The following is a 14,986-nucleotide window of genomic DNA, read 5'->3' on the forward strand; positions in this document are numbered from 1 at the left end:
AAAATTTTAAAAATAAAAACAAAAAAAAATCGTAATTTTGAATTTTGAATTTTGATAATGCATATATCATCCATTATATAATATATTTAACTAAATAGTACAACGAGAAATCTAAAATGCATAAAGTTTCGAAGTACATAAAATTTTACAAAATCTAAAAAGTAAATGATATAAATATAAAATTCTTCAAAATCTATCAACCGTCATTTTTTCATCTTTTCTTATTTCTTATGTTATTTTTCTTCGTCAACGATCTCCATGAAATTTGATCGTTCACAAGAAAAAGTTGGTTTAGTACTTATATCGTCTTTTATATCTTCATTTAAAATACACAAATATAAAGATAGTTAAAAATTAAAATTGCATTGGTTCAGTGGATTTAAAATTTATGTTAGATATACTTTGATATAGATAATGAATAAATTTTTATTTTTTTAATATAACGACGGACCAACCAAAGTCAATACGTCTCTAACATGTAACTCAAACGATTTAACCTATTTTGACTCATTTCCAAATTGGTTGTTAAAAGCTCAATCCAACCCACATTTTTTATTACGATGAATTAGATCGGTCCGACGAACATAACTCGTTTTGACATATCTAGTTAAAAAAAAATCGATTAGTTACAATACGCAAAAAAAATTATAAAGAAATCGAATGGACCATGGAGTATAACTTTCTAAAAACTTGCTTTAAATATATGGAATAAAATTAACTGTGAATTTTTAACTTTTACAAGGATACAAGGTATCAAATCTAACCCGTATCATTTTCTAAAAACAAATAAAATGAGTGGTTCTTATTATATTCTTAACCTGATGTACGTGCATTTTGCTAAAAGTAAGAGAACTTAATCAAGATTTCTTGAAATGTATTAATCTAAACTTATTTCCATTTTTGGTGGGCTATTTTACGATGAAACGAACCTTTGTAGTTCGTCAGAATGTGCCTAAAACTGTAATTTGGATTCCAAAACTCAATGGATGATATAATTTTTATCAGATACATAAATCCTGCCATTATTTCATTAAGTGTTGTTTTTTTATATTTATTTAATTTAATATATACACGAACACGAGGCATCTTGAAAGAAAGAAATGGAAAAATAACATAAATTCTAAAAACACGATTCGAAACATTCAAATTTTTCGTTACACACGGAGTAAATAATTTTCCTGATCAGCTGATTAAATATTTGGCCTCAAATGACTTCATGAATCTGAAACCTTTGTTTGGTTTCTATATATTCTTTATCATGTTTTCCTTGATGATCCTTCTCATTATCTTCCCCGAAGGCGATTTCGGGATAGAGTCCACAAACTGAAGCACCCTCACTCGTTTGTAGCCGGCCACATTGGATGAAACGTAGTTCATTATATCCTCTTCACTTTCTTTTGCTTTCGAGTTTAATACGACAGATGCAGCTGGTATCTCTCCGGATTCTTCGTCAGGTAACCTGAATCAGAATCATTTTGTAATGGTCAATGTATCCGTTTCTAGACAGTAATTTAAAGATTCTGATGATATTACCCCACTACAGCAGCATCTTCAACTGAAGGGTGTGTTAGAAGGATGGCCTCTAATTCAGCTGGAGCAACCTGCCAAGTCATTTGCAAAAAAGCGTTGGTCAGAAGATTTTCATGTTTTTCAATGCTGCCAGCCTAGCCTGCCTTTGAAATTTTTTGTTGAGAAGTGTGGTATATTTTCGCCGAGCTCATAATTGGCACAATGATCCGAACATGACGTTTGACTGACACTATTTAAAATATTACAGTTATACCTGGAAACCTTTGTATTTGACCAATTCTTTGATTCGATCCACAAGGAAAACGTCCCCATCGTCGTCGATGTAGCCTATATCTCCAGTATGAAGCCACCCGTCTTTGTCAATGGTGAGAGTGGTTTCATATTCATTCTTGTAGTATCCTGAAATTATTTTTCCATATATTGTCAAGTTACAGTACAAGAAACTATAAAAGTTATGTATTATCGGTCCTTTTGATTGGTTAGTTCACCTTTCATTACGCACTGGCTTCGCACACAGATTTCTCCAGGTGTGTTCTTGGGAAGTGAGTGACCTGTTTCGGGATCGATGAATTTCACTTCCAAATTTGGAAGAATGAATCCTACTGAATTCCTCTTTGCAATTCCATGTCCCTTGTTTGGATCCCCATGAGTCAGTGTAATGCAGCTATGCTCCGTCATTCCATATGCCTAAAATCATATATAACAGACAAATAATTAAGATTTCTGGGATTTTGATGACAGATTTTGGGATTGTACTTTACCTCTTGGACTTCAACACCAGGAAACTTCTTTTCAAATTCTTTAAGAATTTCTGGAGCGAGAGGAGCTGCAGCAGTCATGATGGACCTAAGCCTGAGTTTACTAAGATCAAATTCATCCACGATAGGGTTCTTGACCAATCCCAGAATAATGGGTGGGACAATAGGTGCAAACGTGACCTCTTGTGTGATCAGTGCATTAAGAAATGTCCGGAGCTCGTACCGACGCATCAATACAACTTTCCCTTTGTTCCTTATGGTGGCACAGCAAATTCCAGTTAGGCCATATATGTGAAAAAATGGTATTAGGCCTAGTATGGTGATCTGACCAATTAGTTCAGGGCCAACGCTGAATAGGGATGAGCAGAGGTTAGCCACCAGGTTTCGGTGTGTTAACATCACACCCTTTGACAATCCAGTGGTGCCTGATAATAAGAACAGAAACAGGATCATTTTTATATGATGGAAAGATCTCAATTTTGGTTTGAACTATGTTTGACCAGTGATCAACCCAAGTTTAAGGCTCTTGAGAAACTTATTACCTGATGAGAATGGAAGGGCACATAGATCAGTCTGTTCCACTTTTTCATTAATAGCATCAGTATTAGCCTTGTCTGCTGCCTCAAGCAGTTCATCCCAGTATATAGTTCCATCCACACGGTCTTCGCCTTGTATTATAATGGGCAATCCCAAATCCTTTACCTTTGTGTACAAAAATTCAGATGGCAAATTGATCAGTATACATATGATGATCCAACATAAAATCAATTTTAATGGTGTCAGACCTTGTGATAGGTTAATCCATCTGTTACAATAAGCTTTGCATCAGCAGCCTCGACTTGCTTCTGTATTTCTGATGCGTGAGCACTGGGGTTCGCACCAGAAAAAACTCCCCCTGCAGCCATGATTCCAAGTGCAATGATAGCATACTCTGCCACATTGGGGAGGAGCACCACCACGACTCTGCCTTTCCTCAGCCCGAGTGACCTAACAGCCTTGGAGAATCTCTTGATATCTCTGCTCACTTCCCTGTAAGTGTAGCCTTTCCCAGTAACTGCATCCACAACTGCCATCTTGTCCAGATATAAGTCCATATTCGAAAGCACAAACTCGGGCAGCGTAATGTCATCCGGAACAGAAACTGGTTGGCATTTGCTTCGGAAAATAATTTCATCTTCTGCCAAGTTCTTAGCATCAGTTCCCATGGTTGGTTTATTTTCTTAAGTCTGCAAGGAATTGGTTTTTTTTGAATTTATAGGAGATGGATTGTATATGAATATATCAGTTCTTTGTCACATTTGAGACATGAACTGGAGTAGTGTGAATTTAGGTAGAGGCAGATAAAGGCAAAACCATGGCGGGGTTTGACAGGTGAGAGTTTGTTGGATCATGTTCGAGGCAAATGGCTTACATTATTTTCAGAAAACTAGCCTTTTCTCATCTCCCACACAATATGATTCGAATCCCAATCCCCAACACTTCGGTTTCAGCAAGTTGAGCAGAGACTAGCTTGGAATTTGGGTAATGAAATTTTTTAAAAACACTACGTTTATTGAGTGAAATGCAACTAGTTAAATTTAATAGACTTGAGCATCGAAATTCCATTTTGCCAACAAGAATCAAAATCTCGACAATCTTTTAGATTGTTTGCAATATCTAAAAAAAAGTTATTTTTGCTTTTGATTTAAACAATCAGCATTGTTTCATAAACTCGGGTTCAGAGTTAAAATTTGCTTTAATTTAATTGAAATCCAAAAACATTTAAAATACTAATTTTATTTCTACAAAATTTATTTTGGTAAAACAAAAAAATAATATAATTAGAGTTATCAAATGGACCGACCAGCAATCAAACGGGGCGGGCCGGTCGGAAAACCCCGCCCCGCCATGGGTTAGACCGGCTAACCCACCAAAAATTTAAAAATATATATTTGAAAACAACACTAATAATTTATATTTCAAACAAACGAAATAACAATTTCACACAATAACAAATAATAAATGTGAATCAAATAAATCATAAAAAAGTATAAAAATCACAATATGAATAATATATAAAAATTTAATTATAAAAAATAATAATGTAAAATATTATATACCAATTTTAAATTTCCTAAAAAAACATATAAATACATTGATGTAACAATTCACAAAAAATTAATGAAAAATTATAAATTTTATTTTTTAAAAAAATTTGCCAACTCCGACCCGCCTCAATTTGTGGCCCGTTTGGACTGGCTCATTTAAGTTCTCCTTTACACAAGCCACTACAATCACAACACAACCCGTCGATTTTTAAGATGAGACAAGTCAACAGAACCTAACAATGTTTTGATGACTCTAATTAAAATCACATATTTATCCAACATTATTCACTTCTGATTTTCAAATTTTATTTTTGTTTTCAAACACTAACTATTTTTAAATTTTTCCTCGATTCTTCATAACTTCTAAATTTAATCACTCCATTAAAAAAATATTTGAAAAACTCTCATATTCATTAATACACTCTCAATCTAAGAGTCGAGTTCCATTTTCTATTATGGCGATAATTGAATACTTATTGTGGGTCTTAAAAGCAAAACCAAATACTCCGATGGAGTGTGAAAAACAATCAAGCCTCGAAACAAGACATACAATATAGACAAAAGACAAAATAAATACTCATCAAGAGAAAACATTGAAAATGGTACATCTCAAAGCAACTGTTGAAAATTTATTTGTGCGAAGTACAAGTACCTATTTTCTTCTTCAATCAAAAGCCAATAAACTAAAAAAAAAATTGGAAGGCATGAGAAGAAAAATGGCTGCACGCTATCTTTATTCCGTCCATGGGAATCCTTCATTTAATGTTGAATTCTGTTTTGTCAATATGATAAAAGTACCGATGGTCACAGCTAAATTTATTCCATTAGCCGGAAATGATACAAAGGCGAGAAAATGTAGTTGTCCAAAATCAAGATAATTAAAGCGACCATCACGGGTGCGTGGTTCTTGCCTGTCAAATGCCAGAAAACTGGGTGGGTTTGTTTTGCAAAGATAAGGAACCTAATATCGGAGCCAGTAGGTCCTGCGTCTGAACCAATTGTAGTCAGGTAAGCTCTGGATGGGACCCATCGCAGTTATCGCGACATCCTGCATAGATGTAGAAATAATTTAGATGATCCAGATTACAAATATCACGAGTCGAGGTGTTGCAGCACTTCAGAATTTTAGAACCCATCTTACTCTATCAAATATAAACCGGTTTGCAACACGTTTGACAGTGCTGGCATCTACAGAATCTATCCTGGCAAACAATTCGGCATAGGGAATCCTCCTACCATATGTAAGCAGCTGCAACCATGATGAAAAAAAGGTCAAAAGCCACATGATAACTTCTTCAAAAGAATAATGCCAAGTTAGTAATTTACAGCAAGTATACAAAAATTGTCGGATTATTGTTAAATATGATTCTGAATAAAATAATTCACTCAAATTTCACGGAAAAAAGGATAATTTGAGGTACAAGTATAAACTGAAGCTTACCGCTTAAGGCTATCGGTACATTTTAGCATAACACTCATTACCAACTAAGGATACAACTATTTCAATCATGTGCATGAAGAATATCCTATACCCCAGGTTTGCACAACATACTGGCAAAGATGAATAATAAACTAGTATATCTGAGTATTTGTCTGGAAATTCCAGCAAGTTCAGAAGAAGCTTAATGGAAGTTGTATAATTAAAGGAAACAAAATGTATACTTGCAATAATTGGCTACACATGCTTTATTCCAGTAAAATATCAGATTCTTAAAAGCCAACTATATACCTGACGTCCAATATCTTCAGCAACTGGACTGGTTCCATCAATGTGAAGCAACAGAGAAGATTTCAACTGCACAACACAAACATCGATGATTAACAATAAGCATGGATAAAACAAACATATAACAAAGACAAGAACTTGAGGTTAACAGAACCCCAATATGCTTATACCAAAATAGAATTGACGTAAATCCAACTGGGTAGTTAGTTTCTCCTAACAAAATCCCTGGAAAATGTAAACTTGATATATTTACTTTAAACTACCTGGTTACGAGCGCGAATAACATCAGCTTCTGATACTCGATAACATAGCTTGGTGACCTCATACATAATTGCATAGGCCAAATCATCCAAACAATCAGGCTGCAAACAGAACGCAGAAGTAAAAAATAGCAAGTAGACTAAGTACAGTTCTTGAACAGACAAACCAACCACCCAAGATGAAAAAATAAAATAAAAATGTATTTTTTTGCCGAAACATGCAAGGAAATGAAATTCCAAGGTGTAGAGGTATAGGCAATGGACAGAATGAAAGGAGGCTAACTTTAACAGAGAAACAGCAAACAACTATACTACTATAGTAAGAAAAACTGATGAAGCAAGACTTAATGCTCTAGTATCTGATAATTCAATTAAAAAAATTATCCTGCCCCACAACTGGGGTGCCCACCTTAGCAATAGCATAAACACCAAATAAACCAGTGTCTTTGTAATTGGTATTGAAAGCCATCATGCTCTCTGCTATTTCATTGATACCAACCCTCTGTGCAAGCTCAGAACTACAATCAAAGTTGAACACATTACATGAATGCTGATGGTGAATTTAAAAAACGATATACAATGAAATTAGATAGTTTTAGATATTATGTAGCAAACACTGACCCCATATGCTTCCCACCTCCAGCATTTTTGTTCCAAGAACCCAACATTGATTGCATGACCATTAAAGCAACGGAATCTGGATCGGTCCAAGAAGCCCCTTCAAAAGCAACTGCAAATTGGGCAAGAGGCATGTCATCATCCAGCATCCTGATCTACACATTCCCAATGTCAGACACCAAAATGAAGTTATTGGCCATGGAAAAGTATCAAGCACAATTACATAACATGATTCAAGCATTCAAACACGGTAACCATACCTCTGACCCGGTGAATATTGCAGGTTCCCTCGCAACTAACTCAGAAGATGTTGTTGGATCTGTTGACAACTTAGTAAATAATTTCTTCACTTGCTCAACTATATCTTCATGCTTAACAGCACCAGCAGCCGAAACTATCTATAATGGATGCAAATAAGAGAGTAACAAAAATTTAGTACGGAGAAAAATACCATTCCAGAAAATTGGGACAAGTGCGATGGAGAAAAGGAAATTTGATCATATAAGTACCAATCTGGGAGCAGTGTAGTGAGTCAATATGTAGTTTTTAAGATGTTCCTTGCCAATAGTTTTGATATTTTCAGCAGGCCCAAGTATTGTTCTGCTCAAAGGTGTGTACTGGAAAGCAGTGGCGTGCAGATGATCAAATATAACTTCTTCTGTTTGTCCTTCAACCTGTAATCGGTTGATAATGTACACCAGTCAGTTTAGTGAATCTAATTACATACAGTTCATAAAAGAAAGGGAAGAACTACAATGAAGACAAATGCAACAGAAATTGATAGTCCAACAAACAGCATTTTAAACCATCTGACAGAAGTATAAAGTAAGCCATAATAATCAAATGCGTTTAACACCAACAACATATTGCCATCACCGCAACCCCAAAGACATAGCAGTTGAGCATAACAAATCAAAATAAATTATCAGCACTGTTATTGACGTGCAAAAAGTCCGAGTCAGATGAAACTTCTGAATATTCAAAAATTGGAACTCGAAGGAAAATTTAAACTTGAAGGAAATGTAAAACATAAAAAATTGATGCACTTGATAGATATCAAATATCTTTCATTATGGCAAATGAGTATCCATCAAGAATGTTATTGATACAAATCTTGTCACGCCCTGCAAATATATTATCGTGATCTCGATCAAAACCAAAGAAAGGCCATTACAAGTCTTGCATTCCTAATAGTTAGCCAGCCCTTCTTCTTCGTACTACCGGAATTAAAACCTAAGAAGAGTCACCATATATCTGGCATGCATAAGGGTTCAGATTACGTTGAGAAAGGTTGTAGGTTCTCGTAGATCACTTAAGCTTTTCGCTGAGAGGACTGATCTTTGCTTGAAATTAACCAGAAAGGCTGGTTTAAGTAAAGAAACCATTCACGGATTGGAGTTACTAAAAAACTATGCAACTATTTATAGCTAAGATTAATGGAATGCATATAAAGAGCAAGAAGAAGATAAGAAAGAAAGATTCAGTCATCATAAAACCACCATCTTTGTTTTCCAAGAGCAAAAAGCAACCAAAAGGATGCAACCAAGAAATCGACTCGATACAAACAAACACAACACAATTCGGTACCTCCTCCATCTCGCGGAGGATGACATCGCGCTCCCGAATAATCCTCTTTTCATCGAACCTCGAATTCTGCAGAATATCAGCTAAAATATCCAGCGCTCGCGGCACATCTTTATCCATAACTTTCGCGTAATAAGTAGTCTGCTCTCTCGAAGTGTAAGCATTCAAATGGCCACCCATATTCTCGATCTCCTCCTCCAATTCCCTCGCATTCCTCCTCTCTGTCCCCTTAAATATCATATGCTCCAAAAAATGAGCGGTCCCATTAGACTCATCGCTCTCGAATCTCGATCCGGCATCGATGAAAACCCCAACAGTCGCCGTTTTCGAGGAGAGCGACGACTCGGTCGCAATTCTCAGGCCGTTGGGGAGTGTCGTGACCCGGGTGAGTGGAGCGGAGAGAATTTCGGTATGAGAATCTACGGTTGGGTGAGGTGAGTTGTATTGAAGGAAGCGGTGATCGGGCTCTTCAACTTTCTTGAGCTTTTCTTTGACGGATTCAGCTAATCGGTCATAATTCATGGCGGTTGGAGGCGGAGGGGATGGGAGGGATGGGGCAGAGTCTACGGCAGCGACGGCGGCCGTGGAGTGAGGACGGAGGGAGGCGAATGCATGGCTAGGCTTCCGCACGCGGCGAGTGAGGTTTAACAGGTGGCGGATCGTCATGGCCTCCGCAGTTCCTAGGGTTTGATAGGACGTGAACGAGAAATGTAATGGGGACAACACGGGGAAACCGGAAATGAGGGAAAAGAGCGTTTCAAGTGTTTATTCAATAAAATGGAGTGAGGAGTAATTTAATTTTGTACCTTTTATTTAAAATTTAATTTTCTTATTAGTGTATTTTAATTTTAATTTTATATATAATAAAATTTAAATTTTATTAAATTTAAAAAGTTCAAATTCTCATGGCTCACTTTTCATCGTATTTGCATGAACGGTAGTTTTGGAACGGGAACGAGACCCATCTTGACGAAGTTCTGAGGTGTGAATGTTGATGTTTTGGATCGTCGTTACGTAGATAAAAAAACATCGTGTTATCGATGCAACGACGCGAAACAAAACGTTAAAATCTTAAAAAATTGGGTTGAGTCCTTGACCTACCTCGGGATCGAGATGGGTCGAGCTTTTTTTTTTTTTTTGAGCTCTTGGGCCGAGCTCTTCACAAAATGTGAAGAGCTCGACTCAATAGTTCTTCACAATTCACACCTGGGTCGAGCTCGACCCAAGTCTAAAGAGTAGACATTGCTGTAAAGTTTAATTGATTTCAATTTGGGTTAACATATGTACCTCCAATTAAATTTTTCTCCGAAAATTTAATTGATTATAACCAAAAACTTTCTTAATAGTATATTTCAATTTTGAGATGGTTGTGAAAATTTCGATATATAAAAAAATTTTATATATAACATCTTGGGGTTTTGAGTCGAGCCACTCCACTCGACCCACTCGACCCTGTATAGTTCCAGTATTTGGGATAAAAACAATTATTTGGTATTTTATATTGATTTTGAGTTAAATTTATGTGATCAATTTAAGCAGTTTTGATTAGAATTTTGTAGTTTCAGTACACCGCAATGAAAACAATTCATTGGGTTGAGAATAGCTGTCTTGGGTCGAGCTCGAACCAGCTTGGGGTTTTGGGTCGAGCTCGTCCCAAAGTGGAGTTTTTGGAGGTGGCTCGACCCACGTTCGGTACATGAATAACATGGAAGCTCGACTCATTGAGATAAATTAAACATTTATTCGAGTAAACATGTTGGAGTGTAATTTGTTATGAATTTTTTAGGTTCCACTATTGTTATGAAATTTGTTTTGAATTTTAGATACATTAAACATTCAATCGATATTCAACTCACATGGCTCGACTAAATGATATATTTTTAACATAAAGTTCCACTATTGTTATGAATTTTTTTAACAACTTACTTAAATTATAATATATAACTCGTATTAAAATGTTTATATAATTATAAATTTTTTATATACTTCATATACATTCTAATTATATTTAATTAGATAATCATAAATATCAATTATATATTATATCAAAAGTTCAAAATCCACCAACTCTATCCACTCAACCCAAACCCTAAACCTTAATGTTGAGGATCGAAGTTGAGTTTAGAAGGGGGGGGTGAATAAACTCTACTTGTTTTCCTTTCTTTTGATGAGGTACTAAAATCCTGTTAGAGATAGTAGTTTATCTTGTTGCGTATACCTTCACCTAGATTACAATTATAGATGCGGAAACAATCTGATGAAGTAAGTGAAAGACAATAATAACAGTAGACAGTAGTTGTTTATGGAAGTTCGAAGATGAAATCTTCTACGTCTCCCCTTCTCCTGTTTCCAGAAGGTATAACTAAAAGACTTTGGATATTACAGTACAACTCTTGTACACACCCACTTCAGAAGGACTTACACATTTGCCTACTGAAACTCTTAGTTACTCGACTCAAAAAGTACGTGATGCAAAAGGTTCTGAAAAGACTCTTTTCAGATTACAAGCTCTTCCTGATAAAGTATAAGTGTTGTAAAAGATTGTGAAGAGTGTAAGAATCAGTAGCACAGGATGATCTTTAAAAGATCAGATATTTGCTATGAAGCGTGTGCTACTTTTCTTTGTGTTGAGCTCAAAGTTATCAAGGAATTTCGAGGTTGTCTCGTTGAGTGAAATAGCGTTGATCCTTGAAAAGATATTATGCGTAGAGTTCTCTCTTTTGTAAGGGTTTGTTCCATGTATATATAAGCGACTGAGTTCAACGTTTATGATCAGAAGATGTCTTCAGATTTCTGATAGAGTCAGCTTTATTACCAAAAAAAGGTTCCTGCAGAAAAGCTATAAAACAATCCAGTCATGTTTTATACTAAACTCGGTAAAGTGAATTAAATGACCTTGTATAGTATTTAATGCTGCAATTAATACATAGTACTTGGTAACTTTAACGGTAACATTTAAAGTAGTCACGTTAGGCAACATCTTCTACTGATTCTGTTTTTCTATCCTTTTTACTGCTTTTGTTTTACTAGACCAGTAGCTTCTGATTTTCTTTTTGTCTATTGTTTTCTTAAAGAGTGCTGCTGGTCTGCTGGTTTTTATTTTCATCGCCACAATTAATTCATGTCTATCACTTAAACTAAATCCTAAACCAAACCCCAAAACTCCACTCACTCGACCCAACCTTCTCAACTGGACCCACTCTTATGTTATTCTACCAATTTGTTAAAAGTTCATATGATATTTATCATTTATGAAATCTATACAAATTAATAAGAGTGAGTCGAGCTATACAAATTATGAAATTTATACAAATTATGTATCATTTATGAAATCATTTACTAACAATAAGAAAATTAAAAAAAAAAGAAAAAAATAAATAATAAAAAAAATTAGAAGAATGCTCAACCCACTCTTTTTTTTTTTTTAAAAAAAAAAGCTCGACTCACTCTTTTTTTTTTTATTTATTAATTTTTCATATTATGAAATTTATATAAATTATATGTATTATTTATAAAAGTATTTATCCACGATAAGAAGAGTAAAAAAAAAACTAAAAAATATTTAGAAAATGAAAGAGCTCCACCCACTTTTTTTTTCAAAGCTCGACCCACTCCTCTTATTTTTTTTATTTTTATTTTTATTAATTTATTTATTTTTAGTATTTGAAATTTATACAAATTATATCACAATAAGAAGAGAAAAAAAAAGGAAAAAAATTAAAAAAATTAGAAGAGTGAATCGAGCTCACTCGACCAGCTCTTTTTTTCTTTCTTTCTTTTTTTTAAAATAAAAATAAAAATAAAAATAAAAATAAAAAAAATTTACTAGACCCACTCTTCTCATTTTTATTTATTTATTTATTTTTCATTATTCTTTTGAAAAGTTCGACTAGCACCTCGACCCACTCGAGTCGAGTTCTTCACACTTGGGTCGAGAGTGAAAAGTGGATCTCACTAACTAATTAATGATCTCACTTAACTAACAGATTCAACTCATTTTTCTCGATTTAAAAAGTTAAAATTCCTTTTATTTAATTAAATTTTAAATGGATCATATATTTTTTTTGATCCACACAACACATCTTTATATATATAATAAATTATTGTGTGAAATATTATAAAGTTAAAGTAATATTAAATTTAAAAATAAATAAAAAATTTGGTATGTCATAAAAGAGCAGTGCTATTGTTTTATGAGTAGATCTTTTGTGAGACGGTCTCACGAATCTTTATTTGTGAGACAGATCAATCCTACCGATATTCACAATAAAAAGTAATACTTTTTCATGGATGACTGAAGTAAAAGATATGTATCACAAAATCAGACTTATGAGACCGTCTCACACAAATTTTTATCTTTACATAAGTACGGTATAGATACCCATTTGAATGTGTATAAACTTTGTCTAAACTCTAATGTTTCAAAAAAAAAAAACATTTGTCTGAGAATCGAACCAAAATTAATCAAGGTAGAAAACAAATGGGCCATATGAACGATGTTGGGCCAGTTTGCAAACATGCATGAGCTCACTAATAAGCCGGGCCCTTTAATAAATCTCACACAAACCCTAATTCTGCGAACATCTTTCACGAGGGACTGCAGCTACGCGAATCGTCATTTTTCGCAGAGGTGAGATCGTGGTCTGCGTGGGATTTGAGATCTTCAGCTATGTCGACTGCGAAGACTGTCAAAGATGTCTCTTCTCACGAGTTCGTCAAGGCGTACGCCGCTCATCTCAAGCGCTCCGGAAAGGTACGAGTCTTATTATTCAGATTTTTATCACGATTGGAGATTATATAAGTGTCGTGTTTTGTGAAAGTTTTGTACTTTTTAAGCGAATTGCCATTTCTCTCCGAGTTGGTGATTTTGATTCTGAATCATGCTTGAGCCCTCTCTGCGTTGTTTTATCTTCCTCTTCTCCTGCTTTGACTTTTTGCTCCTGGCTGCGTGTATTGGTTTTAGGTTGAATGTATCCCTTGCCCATTGTTTCCTGTGTTGAAAAACGATGGTACATATACTAGGACTTCTGTTTTATGAGATTCATCGTTATGGGGTCATAAAGTTGAAGATAATTTAATAACACAGAAAAAACGAAAACTCCATGTTTATTTTCCTTTTTATTTTTGTAAAAATAGATGGAGCTTCCTGAGTGGACTGATATTGTGAAAACCGGTGTGCTGAAAGAGCTTGCTCCATATGATCCTGACTGGTACTACATCAGGGCTGGTAAACTGCTCTTTCTTTTCTTCTTCTATTTCTGTATTGTGTGTGCTGTTCTGGTTAGGGAATTTTTGACACTCATTCGAGAACTTTTTTAACATCATCTGTTTTTGGTTTCTTGTTTGTGAAAAAGCACTCATTGATTTGGATGTTATTGAAGTTTTGCTTGTTTGTACCAGTTATCTGCTTCAGATTGTTGTGTTTGAAATATAATTTAATTTAATGGATTATACAGCTTCCATGGCTAGGAAGATTTATTTGAGGGGAGGTATTGGCGTCGGTGCTTTCCGGAGAATTTATGGTGGGAGCAAGAGGAATGGGAGTCGTCCCCCTCATTTTTGCAAAAGCAGTGGGTCCGTTGCTCGTAACATACTTCAACAGTTGCAAGTATTGGGCATTGTCGAGATGGAACCAAGGGGGTAAGTTTTTTAATTTATTTGTTATGGTATCTTATATTTTGACACATGCACTGCTATGTCACAAATGTTTTATGGAACAATCTTTTGGATCAGCACTCGGTTGCATGCAACTTTGTTTTGAACTTTCAACATTGTTTTGAACTTTCTAATGTTATTTTCTTGTTTGGTGTCCTTGTGTAACAGCGGACGAAGAATCACTTCTAATGGACAAAGGGATCTTGATCAAGTAGCTGGAAGGATAGTTGTCGTTGCAACATAAGTTATTCTAGTGTGAAAGCACATGTCTTGTCCGTTTTATCTGAAGTTTTCGAACATTTTTTTGTTGCAAATTTCTCCATGTGGTTATCTTCTTATTTTTAAGATGCACTCTAGAAATTGGTTTTACATTTTCATATGATAGTTAGTTACTTCTGGATATGTGTGCCTGTTATGCTTTTTTTTTTCCCCTTAATGAATTGGTTCTAAATTTTTTTTTACGTGGGAAGGCCTTAACTACTGTAAATTTAGTTTGGTTGATTTATGCTAACTTAAAAAAATTCTATTATATGATGGGGAATCACAAAACAAAATATATACATTTTGAAAGTGAGCTTCTCATCGATTTCAGCGTGTGTAAAAGTTATAAATTTTTTATCGGTGTAACGAAATTAGAAAAATTGTGTGTCCACATTGAAAGGGTTGAGCCTTGTCGCAAATTTTTTACTGTCATGGTGTCTCCACGCTGCCTAAGCTGGATTAACTCAGTTGCCCGACCCTATTCACGAAATGAAAGAATATGAAATA

The 14,986-nt window shown here is 34.9% G+C and overlaps 3 protein-coding genes across 3 annotated transcripts; 1 reads left to right on the plus strand and 2 right to left on the minus strand.

Moving 5' to 3' along the window:
- Positions 1-1,191: 1,191 nt before the first annotated feature.
- LOC142548283 (4-coumarate--CoA ligase-like 1) lies at positions 1,192-3,763 on the minus strand. Its single transcript, XM_075656597.1, has 7 exons — positions 3,074-3,763; positions 2,831-2,990; positions 2,292-2,713; positions 2,019-2,217; positions 1,784-1,929; positions 1,534-1,601; positions 1,192-1,459 (listed from the first exon to the last, which is right to left on the minus strand). The coding sequence occupies exons 1-7, from the start codon at positions 3,491-3,493 to the stop codon at positions 1,243-1,245; spliced, it is 1,632 nt and encodes a 543-aa protein (XP_075512712.1). The 5' UTR covers positions 3,494-3,763; the 3' UTR covers positions 1,192-1,242.
- A 1,171-nt stretch (positions 3,764-4,934) lies between these two features.
- Positions 4,935-9,302, minus strand: LOC142549768 (putative mitochondrial-processing peptidase subunit beta, mitochondrial). Its single transcript, XM_075658889.1, has 9 exons — positions 8,567-9,302; positions 7,489-7,653; positions 7,240-7,377; positions 6,983-7,134; positions 6,771-6,879; positions 6,365-6,463; positions 6,105-6,170; positions 5,517-5,624; positions 4,935-5,423 (listed from the first exon to the last, which is right to left on the minus strand). Exons 1-9 carry the CDS (start codon positions 9,227-9,229, stop codon positions 5,337-5,339), a joined length of 1,587 nt encoding a protein of 528 aa, XP_075515004.1. The 5' UTR covers positions 9,230-9,302; the 3' UTR covers positions 4,935-5,336.
- Positions 9,303-13,119: 3,817 nt separating this feature from the next.
- LOC142548284 (small ribosomal subunit protein eS19z) lies at positions 13,120-14,675 on the plus strand. The gene is made up of 4 exons (XM_075656598.1): positions 13,120-13,316; positions 13,700-13,790; positions 14,020-14,203; positions 14,387-14,675. Exons 1-4 carry the CDS (start codon positions 13,233-13,235, stop codon positions 14,460-14,462), a joined length of 435 nt encoding a protein of 144 aa, XP_075512713.1. The 5' UTR covers positions 13,120-13,232; the 3' UTR covers positions 14,463-14,675.
- The last annotated feature ends 311 nt before the right edge of the window (positions 14,676-14,986 follow it).

Source organism: Primulina tabacum, chromosome 6, assembly GCF_025594145.1.
Source record: "Primulina tabacum isolate GXHZ01 chromosome 6, ASM2559414v2, whole genome shotgun sequence".
NCBI classification, from domain to species: Eukaryota; Viridiplantae; Streptophyta; class Magnoliopsida; order Lamiales; family Gesneriaceae; genus Primulina; species Primulina tabacum.

What these genes read in the sequence shown, in the direction of transcription:
- LOC142548283 (XM_075656597.1), bottom strand. Translation starts at nt 3,493, where the DNA reads ATGGGAACTGATGCTAAGAACTTGGCAGAAGATGAAATTATTTTCCGA. An exon ending in ATGGATTAACCTATCACAAG is followed by an intron (nt 2,991 to 3,073) that starts GTCTGACACCAT and finishes TTGTACACAAAG; the next exon opens with GTAAAGGATTTGGGATTGCC. An exon ending in TGCCCTTCCATTCTCATCAG is followed by an intron (nt 2,714 to 2,830) that starts GTAATAAGTTTC and finishes TCTTATTATCAG; the next exon opens with GCACCACTGGATTGTCAAAG.
- LOC142549768 (XM_075658889.1), bottom strand. Translation starts at nt 9,229, where the DNA reads ATGACGATCCGCCACCTGTTAAACCTCACTCGCCGCGTGCGGAAGCCT. An exon ending in GGAGGTGGGAAGCATATGGG is followed by an intron (nt 6,880 to 6,982) that starts GTCAGTGTTTGC and finishes CTTTGATTGTAG; the next exon opens with TTCTGAGCTTGCACAGAGGG. An exon ending in TTATTCGCGCTCGTAACCAG is followed by an intron (nt 6,171 to 6,364) that starts GTAGTTTAAAGT and finishes TGTGTTGTGCAG; the next exon opens with TTGAAATCTTCTCTGTTGCT.
- LOC142548284 (XM_075656598.1), top strand. Translation starts at nt 13,233, where the DNA reads ATGTCGACTGCGAAGACTGTCAAAGATGTCTCTTCTCACGAGTTCGTC. An exon ending in CTGGTACTACATCAGGGCTG is followed by an intron (nt 13,791 to 14,019) that starts GTAAACTGCTCT and finishes TGGATTATACAG; the next exon opens with CTTCCATGGCTAGGAAGATT. An exon ending in GTCGAGATGGAACCAAGGGG is followed by an intron (nt 14,204 to 14,386) that starts GTAAGTTTTTTA and finishes CTTGTGTAACAG; the next exon opens with CGGACGAAGAATCACTTCTA.